The following is a 27,305-nucleotide window of genomic DNA, read 5'->3' as shown; positions in this document are numbered from 1 at the left end:
CCCATTTCTCTGTTGGCTCTTCGGTGATGTACATCATAGCGGCATGGAGAGCTGCAAGTTCTGCCGATGTAGATGTAGTCGTGTGCGACAGTTTGAATTTAACTGTAACGTTCTTGGCTGGAACGACGAATGCGGCAGTTGAGCTGGTAGGTGAGGTTGAACCATCGGTATATATGTGTATGCGGTCATGATACGTCTGGTGCAGTAATAGGAGTGTAAGTTGCTTCAGAGCCGGCGATGGATGATTTGACTTTTTTGTAATTCCAGGAATATCAAAATTCACTTGAGGCTGTCGCAGGCACCACAGGGGGGAGGAAGGCTTCGCCGCCGGTGTAAAACTTGCTGGTATGTACTCTTGATGATCGTTAATCACTCGTGAAAAGGTCGCTTGAGGTCTCTCGGCTGGTAGGGAGGCCAAATGGTGGTCGGGGATCCTTGACAGATGTCGAATGTGCGCTCTGAGAGAGTCGACAGCTACATGTGTCTGGATTGTATGGTCTCCTGCGATGGCAATTGTTGCTGCTGTTGACGTGCACCGAGGCAGCCCCAAACACGTGCGTAGGGCTTGACCTTGTATGCTCTCCAAGGCGCGAAAGTTCGTCTTGCATGCATTTGACAACACTGGTAGGCTCTAACGTAAGAGTCCGAGAAACAAAACCCTGTACAGCTGCAACATAGAATGGACTGGTGTACCCCAGTTTTTCCCGCATAGAAATTTGAAGACCTGAGCAATGGCGACTAGCTTCTTCTTCAGATAGACGCAGTGAGGGCTCCACGAGAGGTTGCGGTCAATGATGACGCCCAGAAAGCGATGCGTCTTAACATAGAATACAGCTTGACCATTGATGGTAACAGGATACGATGACATTTGTTTCCGCGTAAAACCAAGTAATGCGCACTTTTCAGTAGACACACTGAGGCCTTGTTCTCGGAGATAAGAAGCCGTCATGGTTGCCGCCCGCTGAAGCCTGGCTCTTAGCTGAGGGCGAGTCACCGCAGAGGCCCAGATGCAAATGTCGTCGGCGTATATTGAGACATGTACTGTCTGGGGTAGGTAATCCGCTAGTCCTACCAGGACGAGGTTGAACAAAATAGGGCTCAACACTCCACCCTGTGGCACACCACGGCAGATGTAATGGTCTGAAGTTGGGCCGTCTTCGGTCTGTAAGAAAAAACTCCTTTCAGTCAAATAGTCTTGAATCCATTGATACATCCGGCCACCAACTCCAACAGCCTCAAGTGAGTTTAGTATGGCCTCATGGGCGACGTTATCGTAGGCTCCTTTTATATCCAGAAAAAGTGCCGCAGACAGGCGCTTGAGGCTTTTTTGATTTTGGACCCATGTTACGATGTCAATGACGTTGTCTATGGACGTGCGACCTCGACGGAAGCCTGTCATGGCGTTCGGATAGATGTTGAATCGTTCTAGGTACCATTCCAATCGGGCAAGAATCATTCTTTCCATCACTTTGCCGACGCAGCTCGAAAGCGCAATCGGACGATATGATGAGATCTCAAGCGGTGACTTTCCAGGTTTCAGAATGGGGATCAAGCGGCTCGATTTCCATTGTTTAGGAACGGCACCGTTCTGCCAAGACTCATTGTAGCAATTGAGAAGCTCATCACGTGCGTCATGTCCAAGGTGGAATAGGGCAGCATACGTGATGCCATCAGGTCCTGGTGACGAAGAACGCCTGCAAGTCGCCAACGCAGCATCGAGCTCTTCGAGTGAAAAGAGCACGTTGATTTCTGGTACACGTGCCTCAGGGATGTCCTTCAATGCTGCGTCAGTAATGATGGCCACGGGCCCAGCAATCCGTGCACAGAACTCTTCAGCCAATTGAACTTCCGAGCGGAGTTGGTAGAGGGCCAGAGCAGCGAAGGGCTTCCTTTGATGCGGAGATGAGCGAAGACCCCTAAACGTTCTCCATATGTGCGAGAGCGATTTTCGGGGATCAAGCGACTGACAGAATGTTTTCCATCGCTTATCTTCCAATTTATCCATGCGACGCTGAATTTTCTTTTGTATGCGTCGTGAAGCCCTCAGATCCAAGACGGACTTCGTGCGCCGATACCTCCTCTCCGCCTGTCGGCGTGCCGCACGCAGCCTATCCAGTTCCACGTCCAAGTCTGTTCGCCTTGTTGACCTTGTAAGCGAGCACATGGACGTTTTCAATGCCTCTGCGATTGTTTCTTCGATAGTGTGTGAGAGGCCTTCCCGACAAGTGTCATCCATATCCTTCTTAAATTTTGTCCAATCAACTGTACGCAACACAGTAGAGGAGCGTTGCTCAATTCCTCTAATCTTTATGTATGTTGGAATATGGTCGCTTCCATGTGTTTCTACGTCTGTAAACCATTGGACGCTCGAGGCAAAGCGCCGTGACACCAAAGTCAAGTCCAAGCAGCTACTGTAGGTCGTGCCTCGCAGAAATGTAGGGCTGCCGTCATTCACACAGCACAAATCATGGTCGGCAGCAAAGGAGGCAAGGCTCCTGCCTCTGGAGTCCATTTTAGTGCTTCCCCATAGCTGGTGTTGCGCGTTGAAGTCACCTGTGATAACCCAGGGACCATTGTTCATTAGTAATATTTTCTTAAGTCGTTCGCCGTCAAAGTGACCCGCTGGGGATATGTAGGCACCAACTAGTGTAAATGACACATTCTTCTTTTGGACATTTAGGCAGACATATTGGTTGTCGTCATGAGGCTCTATCGCGTTAGCGACATATGTGAAGTCCGTGCGGATGTAGATGATCACTTTCGTGCTCGCACCGCATGTGGACGAGACGAAAGATTCATAACCGGACAGTCTGAGTGGAGTTAATGTATTTGGTTCGCAAATGACCAGTATGGGGAAGCGATTTGTGAAAATGAACTGGCGAAAGTCTGATATACGGGTCCTTAGACCCCTGGCATTCCATTGAAAGATCGACGCACTTTTAAGTTCAGTGCGGAAGGGGACTATTGGTCGAGCCATGGTGCTTAAACGATGCTAGCAAGCACTGGATTTAGTGCATCCAGTATTTGCAGAGCGCTTCGAGCTGCTGGTGTTTGCAGCTTGTTCAGTATAATGCGCATTGTATTAATTAGCGATTGCAGCATATCAGCCACCTGCCTGTCTTGGTCGCACACATCGCCGACAGTAGACGTCGGGGGTTGTCCAGGGATAGTTTGCTGTGATTCAGTTGGTGAATGTTGTCGTTTCGGTAGAGCCGGCCAAGATTCGGCAGATGTGGCCTTCTCAGTGGACTTGCTCTTCGCGGTCCTTTCCACATTGTCTGGCCTAGGCGGTGGAGGAGGAGGTGGTGTTGTAGGAAGTGGCATGCGCCTTCCTTGAGGAGCCTTTCTTGAGGAGCGCCGGTGACGTGAACGTCGCTTCCTGATTTTTTCGGCGGCTTCGCGATGAGATGAATGATCTCTCGCCATCTCTTTCAAGATGGCCATTTCCTTCTTAATATGTGGGCATTTCTTCGATGAAGCTTCATGTGATCCTCCGCAGTTTGAACACTTGACCACAGTCGCGCCACATTTATCTGCAGCGTGGGGCTCTCCGCAGCGGGGGCATGTTGCCTGATTTTCGCAGACGCTGCTCACGTGTCCCAGTTTCATGCATTTGCGGCACTGAAGAGGTTTCGCAATGAAAGGCCGCACTGCATGTCTGAAGTGTCCAACCTTAACATGCGAGGGTATATATTTGCCCTTGAATGCTATTTTCACGCAGCGTGAACTGCCTAGCCGCTTAACATCAACGATGACCTCATCATTGGCTGGCTTGATAAGAATCGGCAAGTCGTTATTAAGGATGGCGACGTCTACGTCGTAGATAACGGCGGTGACTACGTCAGATCCCAGAGGGATGTAAGAGCGCACCTGAATGCCATCGAGGTCCGTTACGCTGCGTAGAGTGGTCAAAGCAGCCGCATGCTGGACATCAACCGCCAGAAGATTTTTTCGGGAGTTCACTCGAATGTCCGATATTTCATTTGGCACCAAGGCTTCTAGTGACATCGACACAGATTGCCTGTTAAGTAGCTTCATGTTGACGTTGGGAAGCAGTGGCACAAATATGATGGTATTGGCGTCCGACCTCTGTGTCTGTCTCACTGCTTGCGTGCTTGACGATGAGGACGTCCTGGTGTTTCGTCTCTTCGCTCTGCGGCTCTGCACAAGCTGGAAGTTGTCATCGGAAGTGTCCTCACTGCTGAGAGAGTAGACATGGGTGTCCTCGCTGTCGGTGTCGCTCTGCTGACCGATCCTCTTCCTGGAGGCGGCCGCCGCTGACGCCGCCGTCGCCGGCAGACGTGCGGGGTCGTCCACTTCCATTACGACTGAGCAGGGAGCGAGGACCAGCGGATGAACGTAGGTTTTCACAGAAATAACCCGGAGCTAGAAAGAACAGCGCTGTATCAAAAGACACTTCGTCGTCGTCCATCGTAAGCTGCACCACCTGCATGGAGCGCTGACGGGGATAATGTTTCAGACGGACCACGTGCGAACATAGCCGACGGCGATAAACAAACGCTGCAAGGGACCGACACTCCGGAAAGACGGCGCCGGCTGTGGCTGACCTTGGCTGCGCGCACGCGGGCACGCGGGGGTGTCATGACGTCAAGTTTCAGCTTCTCCCGGCGGCCGCTTAGAGGCAAGGCGCAACAGAAAATCGCAAAAGAAAGGTGTTTCTCGTTGTTTTTTTTTTAAGCAGCTTGTTGTATTCGTCATTTCTTAACAGTTCAACTTTTGTTCTGACGCAGAAAACTACCCACCAATTTTTGTGTCCGTATCCCTTTAACGTACCACTTAACATTTTTCGTCCCATCGCTGGTTGCACGGTTCTTAACTTCTACTCAAGCTTCTTTGTTAGCCTCCGGTGAAAACGCTATAGCGACAGGCAACGAATATCGTCATACGTACCGTTACGTCTCAAAACGGCAAAGGGCCTTCCTTAGTTGCTTCCCACGAGGCAGCCCCCTTCATCAGCTCCCGCCCAGACGGCGACGCAGCCCTGGCGCTGTCAGGATTGGGGCTCAACCCCATCGCTCGTAACCCGTTGTCAAGATTGGAGTCGGGCATGAATTAGAAGGTAGCTGGCCCATGCCATCGTCCAACTTATCCACGCTGAGGACGTTGATGAAGGGAAGGACTGTTTCTAATCGAGAACGAGGAATATGGGTTTATTTACAGTATCTACATCATTCTAGCATGACTGCTTGAGATAGTACATCAGTCTAACATGACTGCTTGAGAGAGTACATCAGTCAACATGACTGCTTGAGAGAGTGTCCTGAGCAGCCGCACAGCGGTTTATAAACACTCGGTCCTCAATCGATCCCAAGGTGACAGAAACGTTCGACCAGGCACCGTAGACAAGTTGACGAGGCACCGTAGGGGAGACGACCAGGCACCGTAGGGGCATTTTATTCCCCGAGCTGACCCCCGCAGCGCGCGCGCCGGCTGCCCATTGTCTTGCGTCTTGGTCGGCGCGCGGGACGGGGTCTCCGTCCCGCGCGCTAGCACTAGTCGCGCTAGCACTCCCATCACGTTTTGTTTTATTTTTTCGTATTTCGCAGGCTTCCGTTTTTTCTCAGCAAAAACAACCAAGCAGACTGTCGCACGAAAAAAGAAAATGCTTGAATGCGAAGTTATCTGACGTGCTCCACAACTTTATGACGTGTTAGAGATTCAAATAATAATGAGAAAGTTGACCAAATAAAAGCAATTAATTATGTTACGGTTGTTGCAACTGGGGGTGCGATGATGTGGGATGTACTTTGCTTGTGTAGGAGTAAGGGAACGTGGGGCTGGGCCCGATATCCAGGACGTTTTACAAACACGTTTATATTTATATATTTACAAGGAAAATTCAAAGTAGTACAGAAAAAGTTGATGAAGGAGCTGTAGCAGCCGATCACTCTAGCCGTCCGTCGCTCTTTTTATCCCCTGCGTGCTCATTGTTCAGTCGCCTCCCCCAATCTGGCGTCAGGAGACCGATGACTGCAGGTCCCACCAATCGGGAAGTTTGTTGCCCTTTCCCTGCGAAAGGAGTTTTTTTGAAAACGCACGCGCATCACTGGGCCGTCGGCCCATTTCCTATAATCGCGTTATTCGTGATCGGAGGTTGTCGCGGGGTGAACAGCCCATCACAACAGCCCGTCCAACGGCCAGGAAGAGGGCTCGCAATGGGGCAGCTCATCGGTGCCCCTTGAAGAGGTCCTGGCCGTTCAGCAGGCTCAGGTCCGGCTCGAAGTCCCGGGCTCACCGGGAGGATCACGTCCAGGGGCAATGGCCATCTTGGAGAGGGTTGGCTGCAGGTCGTAGGCTGGAAACTGGCATTTAGCGATCGAATCCGCACAGAGGCCGAGCAGCGACAAGGCAAGCACACAAACCCCCTCCGAGATGTGCCAGGTAATCATACCCTCTCCCATAACTAATTTCGAGGCTAGAACCAGCGAGCGCCAGAAAGGCAGCCACAGAGGAGCGCAGCGCAAACGACCCTAAACAAAGTTAAAACGGTTGAGTGACTAACGTTTTGATCAATTTAGTTTCAATCGTGTCCCAAAGAATGCGCAACTTGCGCAGCTCTGAGGAAATCTACAAACGAATGGAGATCCTTTAGAACACTACAATTAAAAAAAAAGGCTCTTTATGTTTCTTATCGAGGCATAAACAGTTATCAAACGACATAGCTCACGAAAATGACAAAAAAAAGAATAAATCAAGGACTTCAATCAAGTCAGCCCTACCAATAACTGAAATGCCTCCGCTGAACAAAAGCGCGTTTTGTCGATTCCTTGCCCCGCTGTGCAGTGAAACTTGAAAATATACTCGACTGAGACACCCTGCCGCAGTAGGCGACCATCTAGGAGACATACTTCACAGCTGTCACAACGGGTAATTATATGAAACGCTTGTCAGCCAAGGAGCGGGCAAGCCCATGAGTAGACTACTTTCAGCCACCCGTGTCCTCTCCTCGACACAGCCCCAAGACCGCTGTCAATTAGGTCATGGTACGACTAGGTCGAAATTCGAAGAAAAAATTGGGATCTTCTCCCGGTAACGCGTCCCGTGCCCTCAACTCCGCCCTTCCGAACTAAACATTTTACGTGGCGCGTGATTCACAAATCGCCAAAGCGAAAGGAATGACGCCCTACTGTGCCACGAAACTCGTCACAGCAATCGAAATGGTCAAAAGGATCAGTGTCGCGTGCTGAGCTGCTTATTCGGTCAGGGCAACCTGCCAGTACCAGCAAGCGCCTCTAAGGCGAAACGTACTAGGCTCTACTGACCGCTTTACTCTAAACTAAATTAATTCGTAGAGTGTCATTTCAAAGCTAAAAAAAAGGCTACACTCTATCTGCGCGTAAAAACCTTTAAAAAAATGCTTTCTTAACGCGCTTCGTAAAATCAAAATTCTGCAGTGGTAACCGACAGCGCACCTACCCTACAAGCATGGAATTACCCAACAACAGTTTGTTTTTACAAACCTCCAATTACAATGCTTATCTACAAAAATCGGTGCAACCACGAGTCACTACTGTCGCCAAACCTGCTTCGCACCTTAATCCGCGTAGCCGACTCTTACAACAAAACAATACAATGAAATTCTGGGCTGACGCGAAACTATCGAAATGAAAAAATAATACGTGTCTAATAACTAAAAAAATTGCATCGAGGGAACGTGGGAAAGGGCCTGATATTCAAGACGTTTTACAAATATGTTTATATTTACATATTTACAAGAAAATTCAAATTAGCACAGAAAACGTTCATGATGGAGAACTGGCAGCTGATCACTCCAGCCATCCGTCGCTCTTTTTATAGCCTGCGTGGTCAATGTTCAGTCACCTCCCCCAGTCCGGCGTCAGGAGACCGATGGCCCCAGGCCCCACAATCCGGCGGTTTGTTGCCCTTTCCCTCCGAAAGCAGTTTTGTCGGAAATACACGCACATCACTGGGCACAGACAGCGGATGGGGGATTCTACACTGACTCCGTCTCCGGCGTGGACGTGCCAATTTGGGCGGCTGACAGGTGAAGGACCGTATCCTTGCTAATTGCCCAAACCTATCCTGACCGAGGTACTCCAGTGGTGGCCATACAACATCCCGTTTGAGAACGAGCTTAACAAGGCCGTCGGCCAGTTTCATATAATCGCGTTATCCGTGACCGGAGGTTGTCGCGGGGTGAACGGCCGATCACAACGCAGTGTATTTGGACAGGACCGGGCGCTGGCGCGAGAGATCGGTCGCGCTGGCCGCAAGGACGCTGCGCGTTACGGAGCCTCTGCTTCGGGCCAAGACGTACCGCGCGCTCGCCGACTTCGACCATCACTGGGACGACATCCGACGGGACTGGTGCCTGCTCGTCGACGGTGACCGACGGCGCCATGCGGTGCAGGTTCAGCTCGGCTTGCGGCTGCATGCGGCGAAAACCGCCGTCTGGACGAGGGCTGTTCGAGAACGGCATCGAGGGCCAGTGGTTGCTACAGTATTGGGCGACGTGAAACGCGGTGACAACTGAAGCAAATAGGTCGGTCATTCGGTGTTCGCCACTCCGCAATGTTGCGAGAACATCGACGGATCTATTGATCCTGAGTATGCAGGAGTGAAGGACGTTCGGTTGGCCGGGAACATGTCATGGTGCAAACTGTCTGCAAGCCGACATGGCGAGTTGTTGGCGCACAATAGCCTGAACAAGGGAAACCATAGGAGCGCATGTATCGTTGACAGGTGGGTATAGAGCCGCGGGACACATGGCTTCCAGCTCACGGCGCATAATCTTCGTCAGCTGCTCTGAAGGCTGTGGCTGTCGCGAATGAGAGTCCTGTCGGTCTTCACAAGACAATGTTGCAGCCGTATTGGGTAGTCGTGCAAATGACTGATAAATACGACGGCTTTTCACTTTCTCGAAACGTTTGCACTCCGTGAGAATGTCATTAACCAAATTACAGTTCTTACAAATGACTAAATTGAAGGCGTCATCGACGATACCTTTTAAGACATGCCCGACTTTTTCAGACTCCGGCATTTCAGCGTCGGCCTTGCGGCAGAGTGCCAGCACGTCTTGTATATAGGCGACGTGGCCTTCGGTGGACGTCTGAACTCGTGATGTCAATTCTTTCTTGCCGACGACCTTCCGACGTAGTGGTTTTCCGAAGCGATCTCGCAGCTTCTGTTTACAGGTATCCCACCCGCGGAGTTCTTCTTCGTGGTTTTGAAACCACACTCGCGAAGTTCCCACTAAGTAAAAAAAAATATGTTCGTCAGCATTTCTGTGGGATCCCATTTGATGTGGCTGCTCACCCGTTCATACATCTCCAGCCAGTCGTCGACATCGGCGTCATCGGTGCCGCAGAATGTTCCTGGATCACGCGGATGCGCGAGTACGTCAGTCAACGCAGTAGACGCAGGCGTTGCCGCACTATAGGCGCCCTCTCCTGCGACATCGAAGAACCGAAGCGGAGGCCACTGCGAAGCTCCGTTAGGAGTTGTTGCCGTGCACCTTCACCAAGTATCACGAAGAGGAAGCCCGATGCACAAATGGATTTACAACTATTTACATCGGGAAAAGTTAGTGGTAATCTCGCAGGCTGGTACAAAGGTCACAGCTCTATAGGAGACAGTCGACCACTTCCTCTTCGCCTCCCTCTTGCGCGTACGGTTCTGTCCAAATGCACCGTAACACTACTTAGTAGCGATAAAAAAATACTGGTCGTAAGTACACACGACTACCGGTAATATGCAGTTCGTACGATTTCTCTAGAGCTCTTGGTTCTCTTTTAAGTCGTGGTCCAAGTTAGCTGGGACACCCGCTATATAAGACTGTGCGTAGGACTCGCATAAAGCGCTACAATAAGAGCCCGTGACCACACGTCACTGAGTTCAGTGTCGCGGAAATATGAGAGTAGGAGGAGTGAGACCTCCTCACACACAATCCTCATCCTCTTCGAGGTACCTTATCTGTAGCACAAGAGCACAGGCGAAGCAATTGCCGGCCCAGACTGCCAGGATATGAAAATGCATGAAACACATTTAACAAGCAACCAGCATGTGACTTGTAACTTTCGGTTGAAGCGAGCAAGTTATTCAGTGATACGAAAGGAAGATCCCCACAATACTTTACAGCCAATAACACCACCACTGACCTCCTCGAGCTTGTTCATAAAGACAAAAGGCTCTGCACGCTTAACAGAGAGGGCAACCTTTTGCTTTTGTAATCAACGCACGTCACAGTTATCGCGCACATAGATGCGGCTGCGTCTGAGTAAACGGTCAGCGTCCGGAGCTCTTGGAGACCACCGTGGCTTCACGCGCGCTAGTGTGTGTAACCGAGAAACCCGAACATTCTTCAGACTCTTCTCACGCTCAAAGCTCAGAAATACATACGTAACCAAAGCGAAAACTGTAACACAGAAAATGGCAAATCACTGTCAAAAATTCTGTAGACAGTCGCTTCAACCACATCTGGTGTCGTTATGATATCGTGATGTAGCTTTATGATTGGCACAAAGCTGCTGACGAAAAGCAAACTCCGCTATCACACATTAGAGTGAAATGGAAAAATTAAGCAATTTCGTCGAAAGTGCTAAGCAGTGACAGTAATCGCTAGCGCGATATTACATACATTTCGTATGATTCGCGGTATATTACACCGCCAGTATCAATTGCAATACGCATTTGCAGCGGCACGCGAACAACCTGCGCGTTTCCGTCCGTCTAGAAATATGTTAGACCAATTAGGAAATAAGGTCTACCCTTGTTAAACCACATATTTCTAGCTAATCGGGGCTTTCCCAATGTATCAACCTTCGCGAAACTATATAGCACACGTGAGTGTCGCTTTACCTGCGTCAACCTCCACGCTGGCGTCTTGTAAAAATTGACTCATTGATTGATTGTTTGACTTTGATTTCCAAAATGAATAGAGGGGTTATAGGAGACGTCGCATATAGTGAAGGAACTTCGGTTTGAGGACCACTTGAGGTTCACTAACGTGCGTCTGACCCTCGGTACTCGAGCGTGTTTTTGGATCCCACCCTCACTGAAATCCAATACGCGGCCCGAACCTACCCCGAATGCTACTGAGCCACCATGCCACATAACGCCAGAGTCACTCCACAACCACTGAGCAACAAGGGCGAAGCTTCCCCGGTTGAAGAAGGCAACAAAAATGAAAGTCGCAACTAGATAAACTTCTGTCGTACGAAATACGTTCCTGACTTTTCTGTAGTTGACAGACATTTCTGAGGTTACGACAGAAAACATTCTGTCGCGACCACCAAGAGTTCTGAAGCCGCGACATAAACAGAGTTGTAGCTTTAAGGGGGTCAGCAGGCCCAACGGGCGAGCGGAGACGCCACCGCGCATGTGCAGTACACTGGGGCGGCCAGCGTGTACGGAGTGGGCGGCTCGCTCGCTTGCCTCCTCTGCCCAGCGTGTTACGGTTGGCGTCTAGCACCACGTGCAGAAAGGAATTTCACCCGACCTTCTCTCACCATGCCTCGGGGAAATGAGGCGTGACTTCTGCTACGGTTGGCATCCAGCACCTCGTGCAGAAAGGACTTTCTCTCACCTGACCTTCACCCACCATGCCTCGTCGAAACGAAGCGTGACTTCCTAATTCGCCATGACTATTACGAGTGTCTGCCGGTCTGGCGGAAGCCCCGCAGTGTTTACAGGCCTCTTTTGGGTGTGTGTGTGTGTGTGTGTGTGCAACTTTAAAGGGACCCTTTCCTCGAACGGTCAAACTCAACAGGAGAACTTCCACGAACCAGCAACGCGCAAAAGAGACGGACAAGCGTCTACAATTTCACGAGGCTCGGTACCACCAGAGGCGTGGTATAACCGGAGGCGGGGCCCTCTTTCCGCCAATTCGACTCTGTGCCGGTCACTTGACGTCGACGGAAGCAAGATTCCTTCCACGATTGCAGAGAGCCTATTTAAGGGGCTCCGAAATGTACTTTTAATCACTTCATTCTTTTCTCTTCATCTTTTATCAACCTTTGAATAAACCATGCAAGTTTCGCACTAGAATTCGTCTCGTCCTTGCCCGGTCGCCATGGTCTACCGGATGCCTACAGCCCGCCGACAACGCCACGCTACCCAATAGTAACGTCGGTCGAGCTTCGATAGGCAGGCGTCGCTACAACACGGCAGCAGTACGATACGCTACCCTGGAGTACGCAACAAGCGGAACACGCGCAGCGGACCAGTAGCCCTGACTCGTGTTTACCGCAGGCAGAACCAACCGTGCGCCACAGTGGAACATAGCCTGCACCCCTCGGGCTGCATATCCCGCCACAGGCTGCTGTTTCGGGCGCTCATGACCTTCGCCGAGGCCGTCGGCCTTGTCGATCGCCTGTAACTCCGCCACTTTTCGCGTCCATGGCGTGTTGCTGCTGCTGATTCCCTCTCACTATCACTACCCCTTTCGTTCCCCTCTCCCCTATGTAGCGCAGTTGAGGTGTCTTCTTCTGAGAGACAGTTACTGCGCTGCACTGTACCCTACTTTCGCCTCCTTCCTTTAAGAACCTCCTTTAGAGTTTCTGGGAAACAAACATGGCGATCGCCCGCACGAACAGCGGCATGTCTTCGGCGTCGTCTTCAAGCGCTGGCGTGCCTCATAATCAGAAAGTGGTTTTGGCACGTAAAACCCCAAATATTATTATTATTCAAGCGCTGCGCTGGCTCGCCTGCAGGCGAAAAAAACCTCTGAAATGTTTCATCACTCTGTATCCGGCGAAAGGTTTCAGCAACGAGGCCATTTGGCGACGATTGGAAGTGGATGACCGCGACCGAGAACCTGAAGCGAGCGCACTGCTCTTTTCACGAGAACTCCAACCTTCTGCCTCTTCGATTTTCGGAGTTCTGCCTGCCAGCGGGCTGGCCACAAACTCTTCGCACGAAACAAACTCTGCACGAAATGGCAGCCAGTTAGCTCCGGTCCTAATAGGAAGTCACGTGGGTTGGGATCCCAAGACAACCCGAAGCTGCCCGAAGTGTGCAAAATAGAACGCCGGGACAGCTGGCCGCGGGATAAATGTAAACAAGCTACCAGCATATGGCAGCGCCCGGCGAGGCCGGCGCGCGCTCGGCGTAGTCGGCCCATTTATGCATTGCCAGCTTGAAAACATATAGTTGCATTCAAGGATACGATCACTTTCGCGAGATTTCGCGCGACCCAGCCCAGGACGCGCGCTGGGCCAACCTCACCTTGGACAGCTCAACAGACGGCCTCCGACGCGTCCGATACCGTAAGTGCATGATTGTATCCCCAAAAGCGATCGCTCGAGGGTCCCTGCTCGCAGCGATCACGTCGCCCATCGGCGAAGTTGATGCGTTGGCGTTGTGTCATCACTTGACAAGACATGAAAAAGCAGGAAATCGAGTACGTCTCTTACGCATAAAATTTCGCGCCGACGTACTTGGGCTTCGATTTCAGAAAGTTTATTTAGGCTCATGATGCTTCTCATTTTGACCCTAAGGAGCTGAGGATGCGGTTGGTGCATGAAAATGCACGCCACCTGTGACCAGCGAAAAGCTTCACACGATAAACTATATTGGTCGCGATCATGAGAGCAATAAGCTAATGTACGTGTGCCCAATGTACGCGTGCCTATTACTCAACGAGTACATTCTTAACATCTACGGCCTGCAGTTCGAACACATATCGGTTTTGAGCTGCCACCAAGCATACAACGGAAAGACGGAGCGAATACGGGCTAGCTGCAATGCCTTCACTAACTGCTGAGAAAAGAAGATGTCGCTGTGTACATACGCGAGGTATGTGAAAAGGAACACCATCAGAGAAAGATGAACTGAATATGCACCGTAATGCGTTTGAATGAGCGCCTACAACTTGCGCGGAACACGGTACAGATAGGATGCACGCATGAGAGCGCGGAGCGCCGATCACCGCCGGGAAGAAGCCTTCATGGGAGACGCACGCATACACACAAAAAAGCTCCAAATGGTTCACCGCCGCTCGTATCGCACCGCCTCGCAAGGCGGAACGGTGCGTTAGAACCTAAGAAGATAACGCTAGAAGTAAGGAAATCCGAAGGTGATCGTAGACACTTGGCTGAGCGAGGCAAATTTAAGTCCTAAAGCGCCCGCGTTGCAATCCGTCAAGTCCCCACAAAGATGGCGGCGAGCGCCCATGGCCTCTTTTAGTCGTCTGCTAGCAAGAGAACTTGCAGAGAGCAGCCAGATCAAAATCGTCCTGGTTGGTTCTGGCAGCCCGCGGTTAGCCAGAACCATCCAGCACGAGTAAAACGAACGCCCGACGGAAGTGCGTGGCGAGGTGGGCGGATCAACCCGAGAAAAACGAAGGCGCTCTGGCTGGCTCTGGCAGCCTGCAAGTAGCCAGAAGTGGAAAGTCGAAGAGACCCCTTTTGTTCGACAGGTGTAGCAGCAAGGTTCTACTCCATTCTAAAAATAGAGGGACTTTACTGCGTTCTACACTCTAAGAAAAAAAGGACTAAAAGGGGTAGGGAGGTTAGTCCTTTTGGGGACTAACTGATTTGCCACAACCATTAGTCCTTTTGGTGACGAACTGACATGGGATGAACTGTTACTCCCCACGCGCGTAATCCTTCGGGGACTAACAGTTGCTCCTGCCCGATGGTCCTCAAGGGAGTAACTGTAATTCGTTCCGATGTTCCACAAAGTTGGAATTAAATAAGGCATTTATACCCTAATAAAAAAAATTAACGAGCTGAAAAAAAAAAGCGTGCGCGAGAGCAGGATTCGAACTCACGTCCTCTCGGTCACAAGTCAGGTACTCTGACCACTTCACCACGCCGCTTTTTTTTTCTTTATTTCCAGACAATCAACAAATACATCAATACATACTGCTCCCACCATTTGACAATATTCACGTTCCCACCGCTGCGCTTGAAGCTTGCGGTTTAGATTACAAAACTTTCATTTTGGCAAGGGCATCCATCAATGACAACAGATCATCGTCATACGCTAACTTCTGAAAAACTTCGCGCAGTTTACTGATATTCTCAGCAAAATATGAGTTTACTGTTCTCACATTTATATCGCAATTCCTTACAGCCATGCGGTTTCTCCAGATACTGTGAAGGCCGAGAAGAAAGAACATGTCATAAGGTATACTGTCTTGCTCTGTGGATAGGTAACGGATACCATGAGCTGTTAACGGCAATTCTTTTTTAATAGTTCTTTGCATAATATCCCAAAAGAAGACCGCACTCCAACAGTCCAGAAAAACGTGTTCTATAGTTTCTGGTTTCTTGCAAATCAAACAGTTAGTCCCCCATGGTAAATAGTCCCCTCTTTCTTCTAGCCATGTTTTAACAGGCAAGGTATTAGTATGTAGTTTAAAAAAGAATGTTTTCACTCCCCCTGGTACAATCATACGCTTCACACGTTTTAGGACATCTTTCCCTTGGCCTTCGCGGTACATTAATCGATATAATGGTTCTGGGAACATAATATCTATTAAATCCGAGCTTATCCGCTTACGACTGACTGCAGCCAAATATTCTGTGGAAAAGTGGTGGTGTAAAAATCTAAATGCTGCGACCACCTCACGTAAAAATTTACTCGTTGCGTAACACCCACCCTCCCTCATCGAGACAACAAAGTTAGGTAAGGCATTGCTCAATCGGACTTGGATAACTGTTCGTAAGAAAGGATTTGTCGTGTCTCGTAAGAACAAAAATGTAGAAATCAGTTGCTTTAAGTATAAATTTGGTAATGACAAGCCCCCCTGACCCAACTTGCGAAACAAGTTGTTCCTGCTTGTTCTTTCATATTCAGACTGCCACACAAAAACAGCAAATACTCTATGGAATTTCTTGAGGTTGAATCGGGAACAACTCAGGACTTGCATGAGATACCACAGCTTGCTCACCAAGAAGATTCTGCTGATAGCCGCACGTGCAAATATAGAGAGGTCACGTCCAGCCCACTTATCAGTTTGAGCTTTTAATTCCTGCACTTTGCCATTCCATAAGTCTTTAGTGTCTCGATGTGTGCCTAATGGTACACCAAGATAAATCCCAGGCGTGAGCTTCCACTGCATACCTTCAAAAACACGCGGCGCTGTTTGCCACCGGCCGTGCCACAAGCCGACACACTTATTCAGGTTTATATTGCTGTCCGTCATGTCACAAAACTCACGCATAATTGTCATGGTAGCTCGAACACTCTCCTTATCGTCACAGAAAACAACAACATCATCAGCGTAAGCTAATAAACGTACCTCACATCCTTCTAGGCTGAATCCTCGCACATCCGGACTATCAATAATTCTTTTACAGAGAGCCTCTAGATATATTGCGAACAAAAGAGGTGACAACTTCACCACGCCGCTTGCTTGGGAAGACGGGATATTTAGACATGGTTAAGCATGGGAACGCAATTGCGGCAATATAAAAATGACTCCGTATTTTGTGCAAGCTATGCAGTGAGAGTCTAACGTTGAGTGTACTTGCAACCATAAGCGACTGCGAAAGGAACTGAGCCCGAGTATTCTTAGGGGGATTTAAACTGAGGCACTACGCCATGGATACGTGTAGCGAGCTCAAACGGGGCACCTCTAAGACAACAGAGAAGGGCAATTTCTCTGTCGCTTAGCGTGTGCCGTTTGAGCTACACATCGCTTCAGTTCGCAACCTCCTTGGAACGGAAGGAACTTGGGTACTGTTGACCAAGAAAATCTAGCCATCTATCAATGACTTGCGCGTTTAATGTGTATCGCTCACTTATGGGGTGCGCACGAAGGGCATGCCTCTTCACATTCCAGTTTTAAGTTTCACGTAATTTTTCCACGAAGAGGCAAGGTGCTGCTTTGCATGTAGTTCAATAGACAATGCACGAACTTCGAACCATTCACAATTTATAGACAACACCGTTTTCGCCGCATCGCTCCATGACACGGACGAAAACAGCGAAGTGCCTGGGGAGTAACTGTTGGCGTTCGTCCTCCCATTGCTCTCTTTCCGAGCAGGGACTAAACACTTACTCTCCGAAATTTTCACACGGCACGCACATTCATGCAGTTAGTCCTTTGAGGGACGAAAGCGCCCTTTTTAGGACTAACGGCGCAGTTACTCCCGTTTTCCCCGGGATTTTTCTTAGAGTGTAGGGTGCCTCGATGTCCTCCTCGCCCGCTGATCTGTACAGGGTGGAGGCAACCGCGGCGTCTACTACGGTATTGGGCACGCGAATGGCGGGCGCCACAGTAGACGCCTTTGGCGGACGCCGACGCGTTGCCGGCGCTCGTGTGTATCCACCATTCGTGTGCCCAACGCCGTAGAAGACGCCGCAGTTGCCTCCACCCTGTACGGAGCGGCGGGTGAGGAGGACATCGATGCATTCTACTCCGTTCTAACTCGATCCGCTCAACTCCGCCCGATCCGCTCGACCGAGCGAGGGATCGTTAAACTAAACTCTTCTTTACGTGCGGCGCTCCGCTGCCGTCACCGTTCGCCTGCTGGGCGCGCTGGCTCGTAAACCCGCTGAGCGATAACTCTATATTCTTTCGCAACATCAATAGTGCTGAAGTCGCAACAAAAACTTTCTATCACGACAACGATTCTGACGTCGCAATAGGAACTCTCTGTCGCGATGACAGACGCTTTCTGTCGCGGGGCTAGAAATGTGCCACTTTTTATAGCAACGACATAAGTTCTGCCGAAGCGACAGAAGCGCTTTCCTTCGCGACGCTTTCGAATTTTATATCAGTTTTGCATCGGTGGTGTACACTGTACTTTTCTCTTACGCGGTGTTCAAAGGTACGTGCTCTGAATCCGGCAAGGCTGATAGCACCGATACCGGTATTAAAGTCGACGTGGCCAATTGTGGTAATTGCGCCGTGGCGACACGACACAAACAAACGCCCTACCGCTCTCCCTAAAATCGGCCGCCGATCTAAATCAACACATCTGCGTCAACGGCTGCGTATCCGTTTTGTTTTATTTTGCAAGATGTGACACACAGGCAAGGAACTCGCACGTATTGTTACGCTGACATATTAATTAATTTCCTAGAAAAAATTACCAAGCGGAATAGAAGTTTTGGGTTTTTCCACAAAACCGCGTGAAAATCTGTCTCGCTCGAGTGTTAGTATTCTGGCATAGGCGCTACCCTCAGAAACCGGTACGATGTCTAAATGAGCTCTTATCGACCAACGTTTACGTAGCTATTTTGCACTGAACGCACAAATTATATGCGCGCTGAAAAGTGTAAAGAGCGAGAGACAGCTGTCGAAATTAGCAGTAACAAACCTTACAGCGACCTCGGTCATTGCTTTCTATTTCCGAGTTTCTTAACTGATATAGATATCGTAAAGCAAAATCAGTGTTCTAGCACATCATGGAGTATTTGTAGATAGTAACATCACTTTTGCTCCTCTAGGGAGGCGCTGTTAAGAATGGCGAGCTGCAAGGCAAGATTGCCACCCAGTTACGACTGGGCGACACGACGCGCATCCCCCACTGTTAAGAATGGCGAGCTGCAAGGCAAGATTGCCACCCAGTTACAACTAGGCGACACGACGCGCATCTCCCCCTCACCGTCGCTGCAGCTAGGAGGCGTTCGAAGAAGCGGCCTTTGTGCTGAAAACCGCCTCCTTCCACCAGCCCCATCGACATTGTGACGGAACGAGTTCGGTGTGCGAACAATGGTTCCGGAGTTCTCCAGCGCGGACCTGATCTGATACGCATGGACAAGCTGCCGCGGGAAAGCTGTATTTTGGTGCTTCCCATGCCTCGGCGTGACGCAAGACAACGAGCTACCCACGATTGGCACCGATACTTCCCGGAACGGCACCCCTCAAACGCCGTCGTTTGGGCATCGGAATGTGTGTGCCTTTGTGTACGTAAACTGTTCTGCGGAGCGGCAGCAAGTTGGCGATGAGTAAACGAACAGTCGCCGCCTCGTATGGCCGGCGGACCGAGTGTATAAAAACTGTTGTTGTGCGAATGCTGGACACACTTCTCTTGAGCAGTCATGTTAGACTGACACACTTCTCTTGAGCAGTCATGTTAGACTGATTCACTTCTCTCGTGCAGTCGTGTTGGACTGACACTCTTTTTCTCAAGCAGTCATGTTAGACTGATCTAATTTCTGTAAATAAACCCATATTCCTCGTTCTCGATGAGAAGCAGTTCTTCACTTCATCGACGTCCTCAGCGTACGGACGACGGCATGGGCCAGCTACCTTCGAATTCATGTCGTACTCCAATCTTGGCAAAGGACCACGAGCGATGGGATTGAGCCCCCAATCCTGACAGCGCCAGTTGACGTGGCTGAGTGAAATCGCACCTTGACTGTTACCGTACACAAATGTAAATTGTTGAGTTTTTACTGTTGAGACGGTCAAAATGTACCAATAACGTCGCGTTCCGCATGGCGCAGTGGTGAGATGCTAGGTTGAGAAGCGTTAGGTCGTAAGTTGAAATCTCCGCCTGATATTTTCTTAATTTAATTTTTTTTTACTTTTCATTTTTTTTCTAGTTTTACACTAACAAGTCTACATAGTCCTAAAGAGCTATCTGTGATTTTTTCAATAAAATATTTACCATAAACTACACGACGTCAGACAACAGAACGTCCCAAAATACGACAGACTCAAGTTTCCTGTTGTGTTTTAAATGCGTAAGCATTTCTATGCCTACCCAACGAGGACAAAACGTCCGTCTGTCTCGTAAGACGATCGCGTTCACGAGAGGACCTGCAGCAGCGAGCGAAATAACCTTCGTGCTGTCTCTCGCTTCAACGCGAACTGAGCGGCAAGAACACAGCACGCACGAAGCTATCAGCACTCACCGCACTGTGTCCCTCTCCATCGCAGATCGCTTTCAAGATCGCTTTCGACTGCGGACGCACCACACGCAGCCGCGGGTGCCCCCTCCCAGTAAGGGGCCACCCAAGCGTCATGTAGACTCGGCCCCCACCACCCATATCATTGGCAATAAAGCCATCCTTCGAAGGTGTAACCTATCTGTCAAAATATCGTGATGACCGCGCACGCCTTATATCCGAAGCCTTCCACATTCACGTTAGTGGTGATGCATGTATAAGCCTCCCGTCCATTTCTCTTCTTCCAAAGGAGATTGCCTTCTTATCACATTAATTGCATTCCCCCTGCGCATGCCCTATCCTGTAGATTCTGTGGTTTCAGATAGCGGCGGAGCATATATATGCTGACTGACGGAATAAACACACTTTGGTTGTTAGTCAGCGCCGTTGTCTGTGTCCCTTCACTCGTCCCGTCGTTTAGCGCTGTTTTTATTGCTCGTAATCATGAACCAACCAGCCCAAATGCGTACTCTTTGGCAATAAATGTTTCTACCGCCACCACACGCAGCCGGCACCGGAGTATGGTTGGTCATGTCTGGTAATGGTTTGACGCGGCTGGATAAGGCGCTAAAGAGCGATAACGGGTTATAATGATCGGAACGTCATCAGTGCATTTGGCGTCACCGCCTGCAGCAGTCTCCTTGCCTCATCAATTCACCTTACGCCGCCGTCCGCAGCAGGTCATGTCGCCGTAGCGCTGTCGTTTATTCTGGTCGGATCAAGTTTTATAACATTGATAATGATGCCGGGCTGTGTGGAGGCGAGCAAATGGCACAATGCTTACGCATACTTAGACAACTCGCAGAGGAGCTTCTGCGTGAATTTTTTTTCAACTTTAGGTCTGCCCAAGTGCCACTGCGCCAAGTAGTCCTGGCGAGTTCGGCACCGGTTTCGATTTCTATGACATCGCGTAGCTTGTTTATTTCTACGAAGAAAGACACGACCAAGTCGGCATGAACGACGCATACCACATTCGCGTCGTCTATTACGACAGCGACTCGCTGCCGAAGCTCTAAGCCAAGTTGTGCGGCGCAACAGCACAAGAGAAACAGCAAGCAAAGACGCGCACTCCATTTCGCTACTTCAAGGCGCCTGTATAAAGCGCGACAATCTCAAATCGGCCAAAACTCAACAGAACAAGCCAAGAAAGAATAAATTATTAATTTTTAAGATATGTATAAAAAAATAAACGCCCATATTGATTCGCGTCTCTCCTAAAAACGCGCGCTTTATAGTAGATAAAAAATTATGCTCTTTATTTCTCACACTGGCATACCACGAGCGAAACTGCGAGACTATCTGTAGCAGTGGGAAGATCGGAAAGCCAAATATTTTGTAAAGGTCCTTCCTAATTACAGCTGAAAAAAAAAAGGGTTGTCTCTCTTCCGGAGCATACCGACTTGGGAGCCAAAGTCGCGCTGAAGGGGCTAGGCAGTGAAGTCAGTTGTGTTGAAAGCTTGGCGTGTTCCACTCACACCACATAAAAGAAACAAGAAAAGTTTTCGGGCTGCGTCCGTCCTTGATAGTGAGATGGATTCCTGTATGTCGTCCTCACGAACAGTTCGGGCAGCGTCGTCGGCCGTCGGACCGCCCATGATGGCGCAGGGGCTGGCAAGCCATTGAAATATAACTTTATGTCACGTCTTGGTCAAGACGTGGGTAACCTCAGTTGTCCATGGTAGTCCATGCCGTAGGGATGATGCATGAATGAATGAATGGAGCTCAGTTAGTAGCTAGAGCACTGGTCTTGCCTTCAAATCTCAGACTACCGACCATTTCCATGGCTTATAATATATAAATTATGGGGTTTTACTTGTCAAAACCACTTTCTGATTATGAGGCACGCCGTAGTGGAGGACTCCGGAAATTTTGCCCACCTGGGGTTCTTTAACGTGCACCTAAAGCTAAGTACACGGGTGTTTTCCCATTTCGCCTCCATCGAAATGCGGCCGCCGTGGCCGGGATTCGATCCCGCGACCTCGTGCTCAGCAGCCCAACACCATAGCCACTGAGCAACCTCGGCGGGTCATTTCCATGGCTTGTCCTCAGTGATGGGACAAAGTGCCGTGCCATGAGCTGGATGCATCCAGCAGCCGTTGACATTATCCGGAGGGATGCCTTGAATGTGATGATGGCAACTATCGCAGAGGAGAGAACCAAACTGTACACAGTGACGGAGCCAATAATATCTATATATGGTAATGGTCGGTTATCGCTGGTGCAAGAGGAAGAGCTAGGAGCAGGAAATTCTGTTTAGGAGCAAGAGATGGCTACTCAGCCAATTTTTAAGAACTAATTTTTGGTATAAGGTGAGGTTCCTACAGCAGCTATTGCTATCACAACCATTGTACTTTGCTATGCAGTACACAGACGCATTGCAAGCCGCGTCGCATGCGCGGACAACAGCGATGATAACACTGCCTTCGGACAAAGCAAAGCGGTTCTTCTGCACCCATCCCCTACTGGCCAGCCGGATCACGACCGCACATACGCAGCATGCGGTCGTCGATGTCACCGGCCGTACTGAAATGCAGCGTCTTCGGGATGCTGTCTGTGATCCACGTCGTGAGGAGCGCCGTCGGACCGCATCGCGGATAGAGGCCGAAAAGTTATTCGTACCTCTGTTTCTCCAAAGGGAGCAGCAGTCGTCACCTACCTGCAAATAGAGAGAGAGAGAGAGAAGGCTAAAGCGAGACATTTACACCGTTCGCGAGGTACTGATAACACGCCGCATTCTATATCAGCTGCCACTGATATCACCATCACGTACATAGAAAGGAACTTCGCTTGGCGACGGGAGTTCCTCGGGCGGCTTTGAACAAGAAGGTTACTAATGAAGCAGAGTCTCTTCTACTTCTCCTTTTGTTACGCTGACATATTAATTAATTTCCTAGAAAAAATTGGATAAGCTTTTACCAAGCGGAATAGAAGCTTTGGGTTTTTCCACAAAGCCGCGTGAAAATCCGTCTCGCTCGAGTGTCAGTATTCTGGCATAGCCGTTACCGTCAGAAACCGGTACGATGTCTAAATGAGCTCTTATCGACCAATGTTTACGTAGCTATTTTGCACTGAACGCACAAATTATATGCGCGCTCAAAAGTGTAAAGAGCGAGAGACAGCTGTCGAAATTAGCAGTAACAAACCTTACAGCGACTTCGGTCGTTGCTTTCTATTTCCGATTTTCTTAACTGATATAGATATCGTAAAGCAAAATCATTGTTCTAGCACATCACGGAGTACTTGTCGATAGTAACAACACTTTTGCTCTTCTATAGAGAGGCGCCAGTTCACGTGGTGGCGTGAAAGCGCACCTTGACTATCACCGTACAAATGTAAACTGTTGAGTTTTTACTGTTGAGACGGTCAAAATGTACCAATAACGCCGCGTTCCGCGTGGCGCAGTGGTAAGATGCTGCGAGTTCCTCGCAGGCACGGCACTTTTCTGGCTTCTAAAAGCAAGAACTTGCTCCCATTTATTTCCATGCGGCGCTAAACACCTTGCGATTTTTAGGATTGGAATGGCCTAAACGGAGTCGTCTAGACTCGCCATGGTCTTATCCAGCCTCAGTGTACCCGAGCTACCAGCAAATCGTACCTTTTCAACTGGCGAAGCAAAATTTCTTGCACTGGACCACGTGATCACAGCCTCTCAAAGCCCTTCACAAGTGTGTACAGACGGGTCGGTGAGTGCACAAACTGATAACTGCGCAGCGGCATTCTGCATACCCTCCCTTGATGTGACATGGTCAGTGCGCCTGGATCGCGTAGTTTCGTCTACAACAGTAAGCGCCGCAAATACCGCGGCTTTGCGACAACTATATATACGGGCCTATCCTGCACGTGATGTCGTGATGACGGACTAACAGTCAGCGTTACAATGATTACAACGTCACCTACCTCGAGAGGAGTTTACAAGGAAATCTCTGGCACTGATTAAAGATCTAATGAGCAAGGTAGTTAACGTAAAATTTCAATGGATCCCATTTCACCTAAGAATTGAAGGAAACGAGAAAAACTGACGCTCTTGCCCGCCTAGCGCGGACACGTGTCCCAAAAGTGAAAGCGCCAAGCCTTTTTCAGAACTCTAAAGATGCAATTCGTAATCCCTTTAGGGCGATCCACAAGACTCCACATCAAGCTTGTGTGACCCATAGACGTGTGAGGAAGCGACACAGTTGTGCCGCATCTGAACCGACTCCGCGCACACCCCGGCTTTGTTATTCAAGGCTGGACGTTGTGCTTATCCGCTCTGTGCCTTTTGTGCATGGTGATATCGGCGACACTGAACATTTCATTTGGTTATGCCCGCAGTTCGACAAAGAAAGAAAATCGACGGCTGACAGCCTGTAAAAGGGTGGTCTTATATGCACAGGACCTTTGAAGACCTCGTTTTTACCGAAGGGCCCGCGACAATCAGGAAGAGGGCACGACTGCTGATTGCCTTCCCGCGAGAGAAGGGGCTCATCGACACCTGGTGACGCATTCCTGATCTCAACTCATAGGAAGCTGAGGCGGAGTAATTGCCGGCTATGTATGCCAGGTTAACCCTGCCTGCTACAACATCATCACCACCACTGCCAGATACATTCCAACATCTCATATACAGGGAACGTAAATAACGACCCATCTTCCCCGTCACTGAAAGATCCTCGAACCGTATCCATGTAGTATGCACACAGATTTTCGTACACACGAAGCGCTTTTAAATAGATCGATCTCGCCACATTCCGAGCGCACGTGCACGTTCCCTGCCGGAGCCAAGTAGTCCACGCCGCGTTTCCGCTGTACTTGGATTCAAGGTAACCTTGAGGGGGATGCCGAAGAGCAGGCAACTGTGTGTTTTTCTAATGAAACAGTAGGGCGAAAATGAAAGGGGGAAGGGGGCGGGGAGGGTGCGTTTCCCCAACCCTTTCCTATTATATAAATTTTCATGTAGCTGCTCGTCAGCTATAGCCAAGAACTATACGCTAATCAGCGCATTTCGAGGTAGCGCTGGCATAGTAAGACTCGTCGTGACATCGTCTATTGGCCGGCGCCATCGCTATCATATCACTTTTTTTCATCACGAATGGCGAGCCTCGTACTTGCGAACCGCTGTTGCGTACGAAATGCTTTATGAATCGAGGCCTCTGTCTAATGATTATTTCGCGTTTTCTTTTTTCTCACCGAACGTTAGCAGTCCTGAACTTCATGTCAGCCTTATAAGGGTAAAACGGGCGATCCGATGACTTCCCGCCGCAACGAACACATTGATGGGTCGCTATGGCGACATGAATACCGGGTGGGGCGCCCGCACTTGTTCCGCCCGAAGCGAATTACAACAGCATTCAGGCAGCGCTCATTAGCCAGTGTCCCTGAGAGTGCAACCAATAGGCTTTTTTTTTTTCCCAGGCCCAGTTTGAAACTTCGCCATCTTCCAAGGGCGCAAACATGCGCGTCGCAAAACGTGAGCAAGGCCACCCGAGGCCTTTACAGACAGCCTCTTCCGAGGGAGAACAGGTGCTGCACAAGGACGTGCGGTGTAATTATTCAAGTTCAGCGATTAAAGGAAGGCTGTGTGAATATATTCGTACTGCGCTAAGCACTTCATTCTATCATACAGATTCCCCGTTCGTCGGGTCTTACCTACAGGAAGCAAGGCTGATGTTAATGCAGAAATAACCTTGCTTTAAAAAGGTAATCACATTTGAGAGTCACTACGGCTGGTATACAGAGGGAAGGTGCACATCAAACAGCTCTGTTAGGAAAACGCATCGTGCCTCGTGAACAAAGTAGGCTCTCTAGAAGTGCCGGCAAACGAATAGTCGGCGTCGGTGAGGCAAGACGAATTAGTTTTTTGTCGCAAAGAAATTGACAAAAAAGAAACGAAGTTCAAAGGCAATTGAACTTAATTCACAGTAAGCAAACAGGGCGATCGCCTTATTTACAAAGCCCTATTTACAGGATACGTGCTGCTTACTGCACACATCCTAACAAGATTTACAGACAGCTGTGACCCCGAGTGCTATATACTTTCGGACACACTGATAAACTACTATGTGCGACGAACTACGACGTCAGCCACAGTAACTAAAACCTAAACAAAATATCACAGTTAAACCTGTCGATCGCTAAATTTGCTAGCGAACACCCTAAATTAAGCTCCCCGAACACGTCCGAGCAATCTAATCCAATCCAAAGCAAGCGCTGTGGACATGTCATGATTCGTAAACAAACGAAACACCTTACCTCACGTGAGTTGTATTCTCCCTCCAACCAAACCATAACCGAGTAAGTCTACATTAGTGCCATTTTGACCGGCAACAACTAGACGCGATCGGGTCGAGTCAGAAGGCAGGTTGACCCAGACCAACTCGCCGAGACGATCTGGGTGACTTGCATCACATCTAAAATATCACGCGATGTTCGACGCGCGACGCAGAGCGTCGAAACGTGCAAACTTTCAAATGCGTAAGCATTTCTATGCCTATCCAACGAGGAAAGACGTCCGTCCGTCCATCCATCATGTAAGGCGATCGATTTCAATATAAGGCCCGCAACAGCGAGCGAATTAACCTTCGCGTTGCCTATCGCTTCAACGCGAACTAAGGGGTAAGAACACAGTGCGCACGAAGCTATCAGCACTCGGTGCACTGTGTCCCCATCGCAGATCGCTTTGAAGATCGCTTTCGACGGCGGACGCACCACCCGCAGCCGCCGCCGGAGCACGATTGGTCACGGTTGATAATGGTTCGACGCGTATGCATAAGGTGCTAAAGTGCGACAACGGCTTACAGTGATCGGAACGCGATCAGCTTACCTGGCGCCGCCCCCTACAGTAGTTTGCTTGCCTCATCAATTCACATTGCGCTGCTGTCCGCAAGTAGTTTGTGTCGCCGCAGCGCTGTCGTTTATACAAGTCGGATCAAGTTTCATAACATTGATAATGACACCGGACTGCGTTGAGGTAAGTGGCACATTTTGCGCCTACTTAGACATACTGCAGGAGTTTCTGCGTGAATTTTCATTCCAGCTGCGTTGCGTTCGACCAGGTGTCACGACATGTAGCAGTTGCATCGTACCGTGCCATGTGTCAAGAGATGTGACATGTGCGCCGCGTAGCCTCGTTACCTGTGTTTACTCTTCGGTACACGTTACGGCGCCTCCTCGCAAGGTACGAACCGCTGCTGAAGAAGCGAATCGTAGATCTACGCGCGCGGCTGCAACCAGACAACCTCGGGCTTAACAGACCGCAGTGCAGAGAGCAGCACAGTCCGCAGCTCACCGTCGATGGCGGGCGGACAGTTCAGTTTGTTCTCGCGAAAACGACGCAAGAGACTTCGCTGCGAAGAGCCTCTAGTGCGTGCTGCCGAAAATGGAGTTCCTATGGAGCCGCTTCTCCAGCTTACGCTGTGACTGTGCTGCGTGAGCTGCGTAGGCCTGTTAATTTCTTTAATGCAACTTTACTAAGAAGCGAATACACAACCATAACGCAT

At 49.7% G+C, this 27,305-nt stretch overlaps 1 protein-coding gene across 3 annotated transcripts in view; it reads right to left on the bottom strand.

Annotated features, from left to right (window-relative positions):
* The window catches only part of LOC135900072 (TOX high mobility group box family member 4-like), a 761,125-nt gene that overhangs the window by 192,804 nt on the left and 541,016 nt on the right, over positions 1-27,305 (bottom strand). The window contains exon 2 of one of the 3 annotated variants that reach the window (XM_070526897.1): positions 22,322-22,486. The exons of the other annotated variants lie outside the window; for them this stretch is intronic. Coding sequence (XP_070382998.1) covers positions 22,322-22,486 — 165 coding nt within the window. The remainder of the gene's footprint in view (positions 1-22,321; positions 22,487-27,305) is intronic. 3 annotated transcript variants of the gene reach the window in all.

This window comes from Dermacentor albipictus, chromosome 1, assembly GCF_038994185.2.
Source record: "Dermacentor albipictus isolate Rhodes 1998 colony chromosome 1, USDA_Dalb.pri_finalv2, whole genome shotgun sequence".
Lineage (NCBI taxonomy): Eukaryota > Metazoa > Arthropoda > Arachnida > Ixodida > Ixodidae > Dermacentor > Dermacentor albipictus.
Note: the sequence above shows the minus strand (reverse complement) of the source record. Positions and strands in the feature narration are given on the sequence as shown.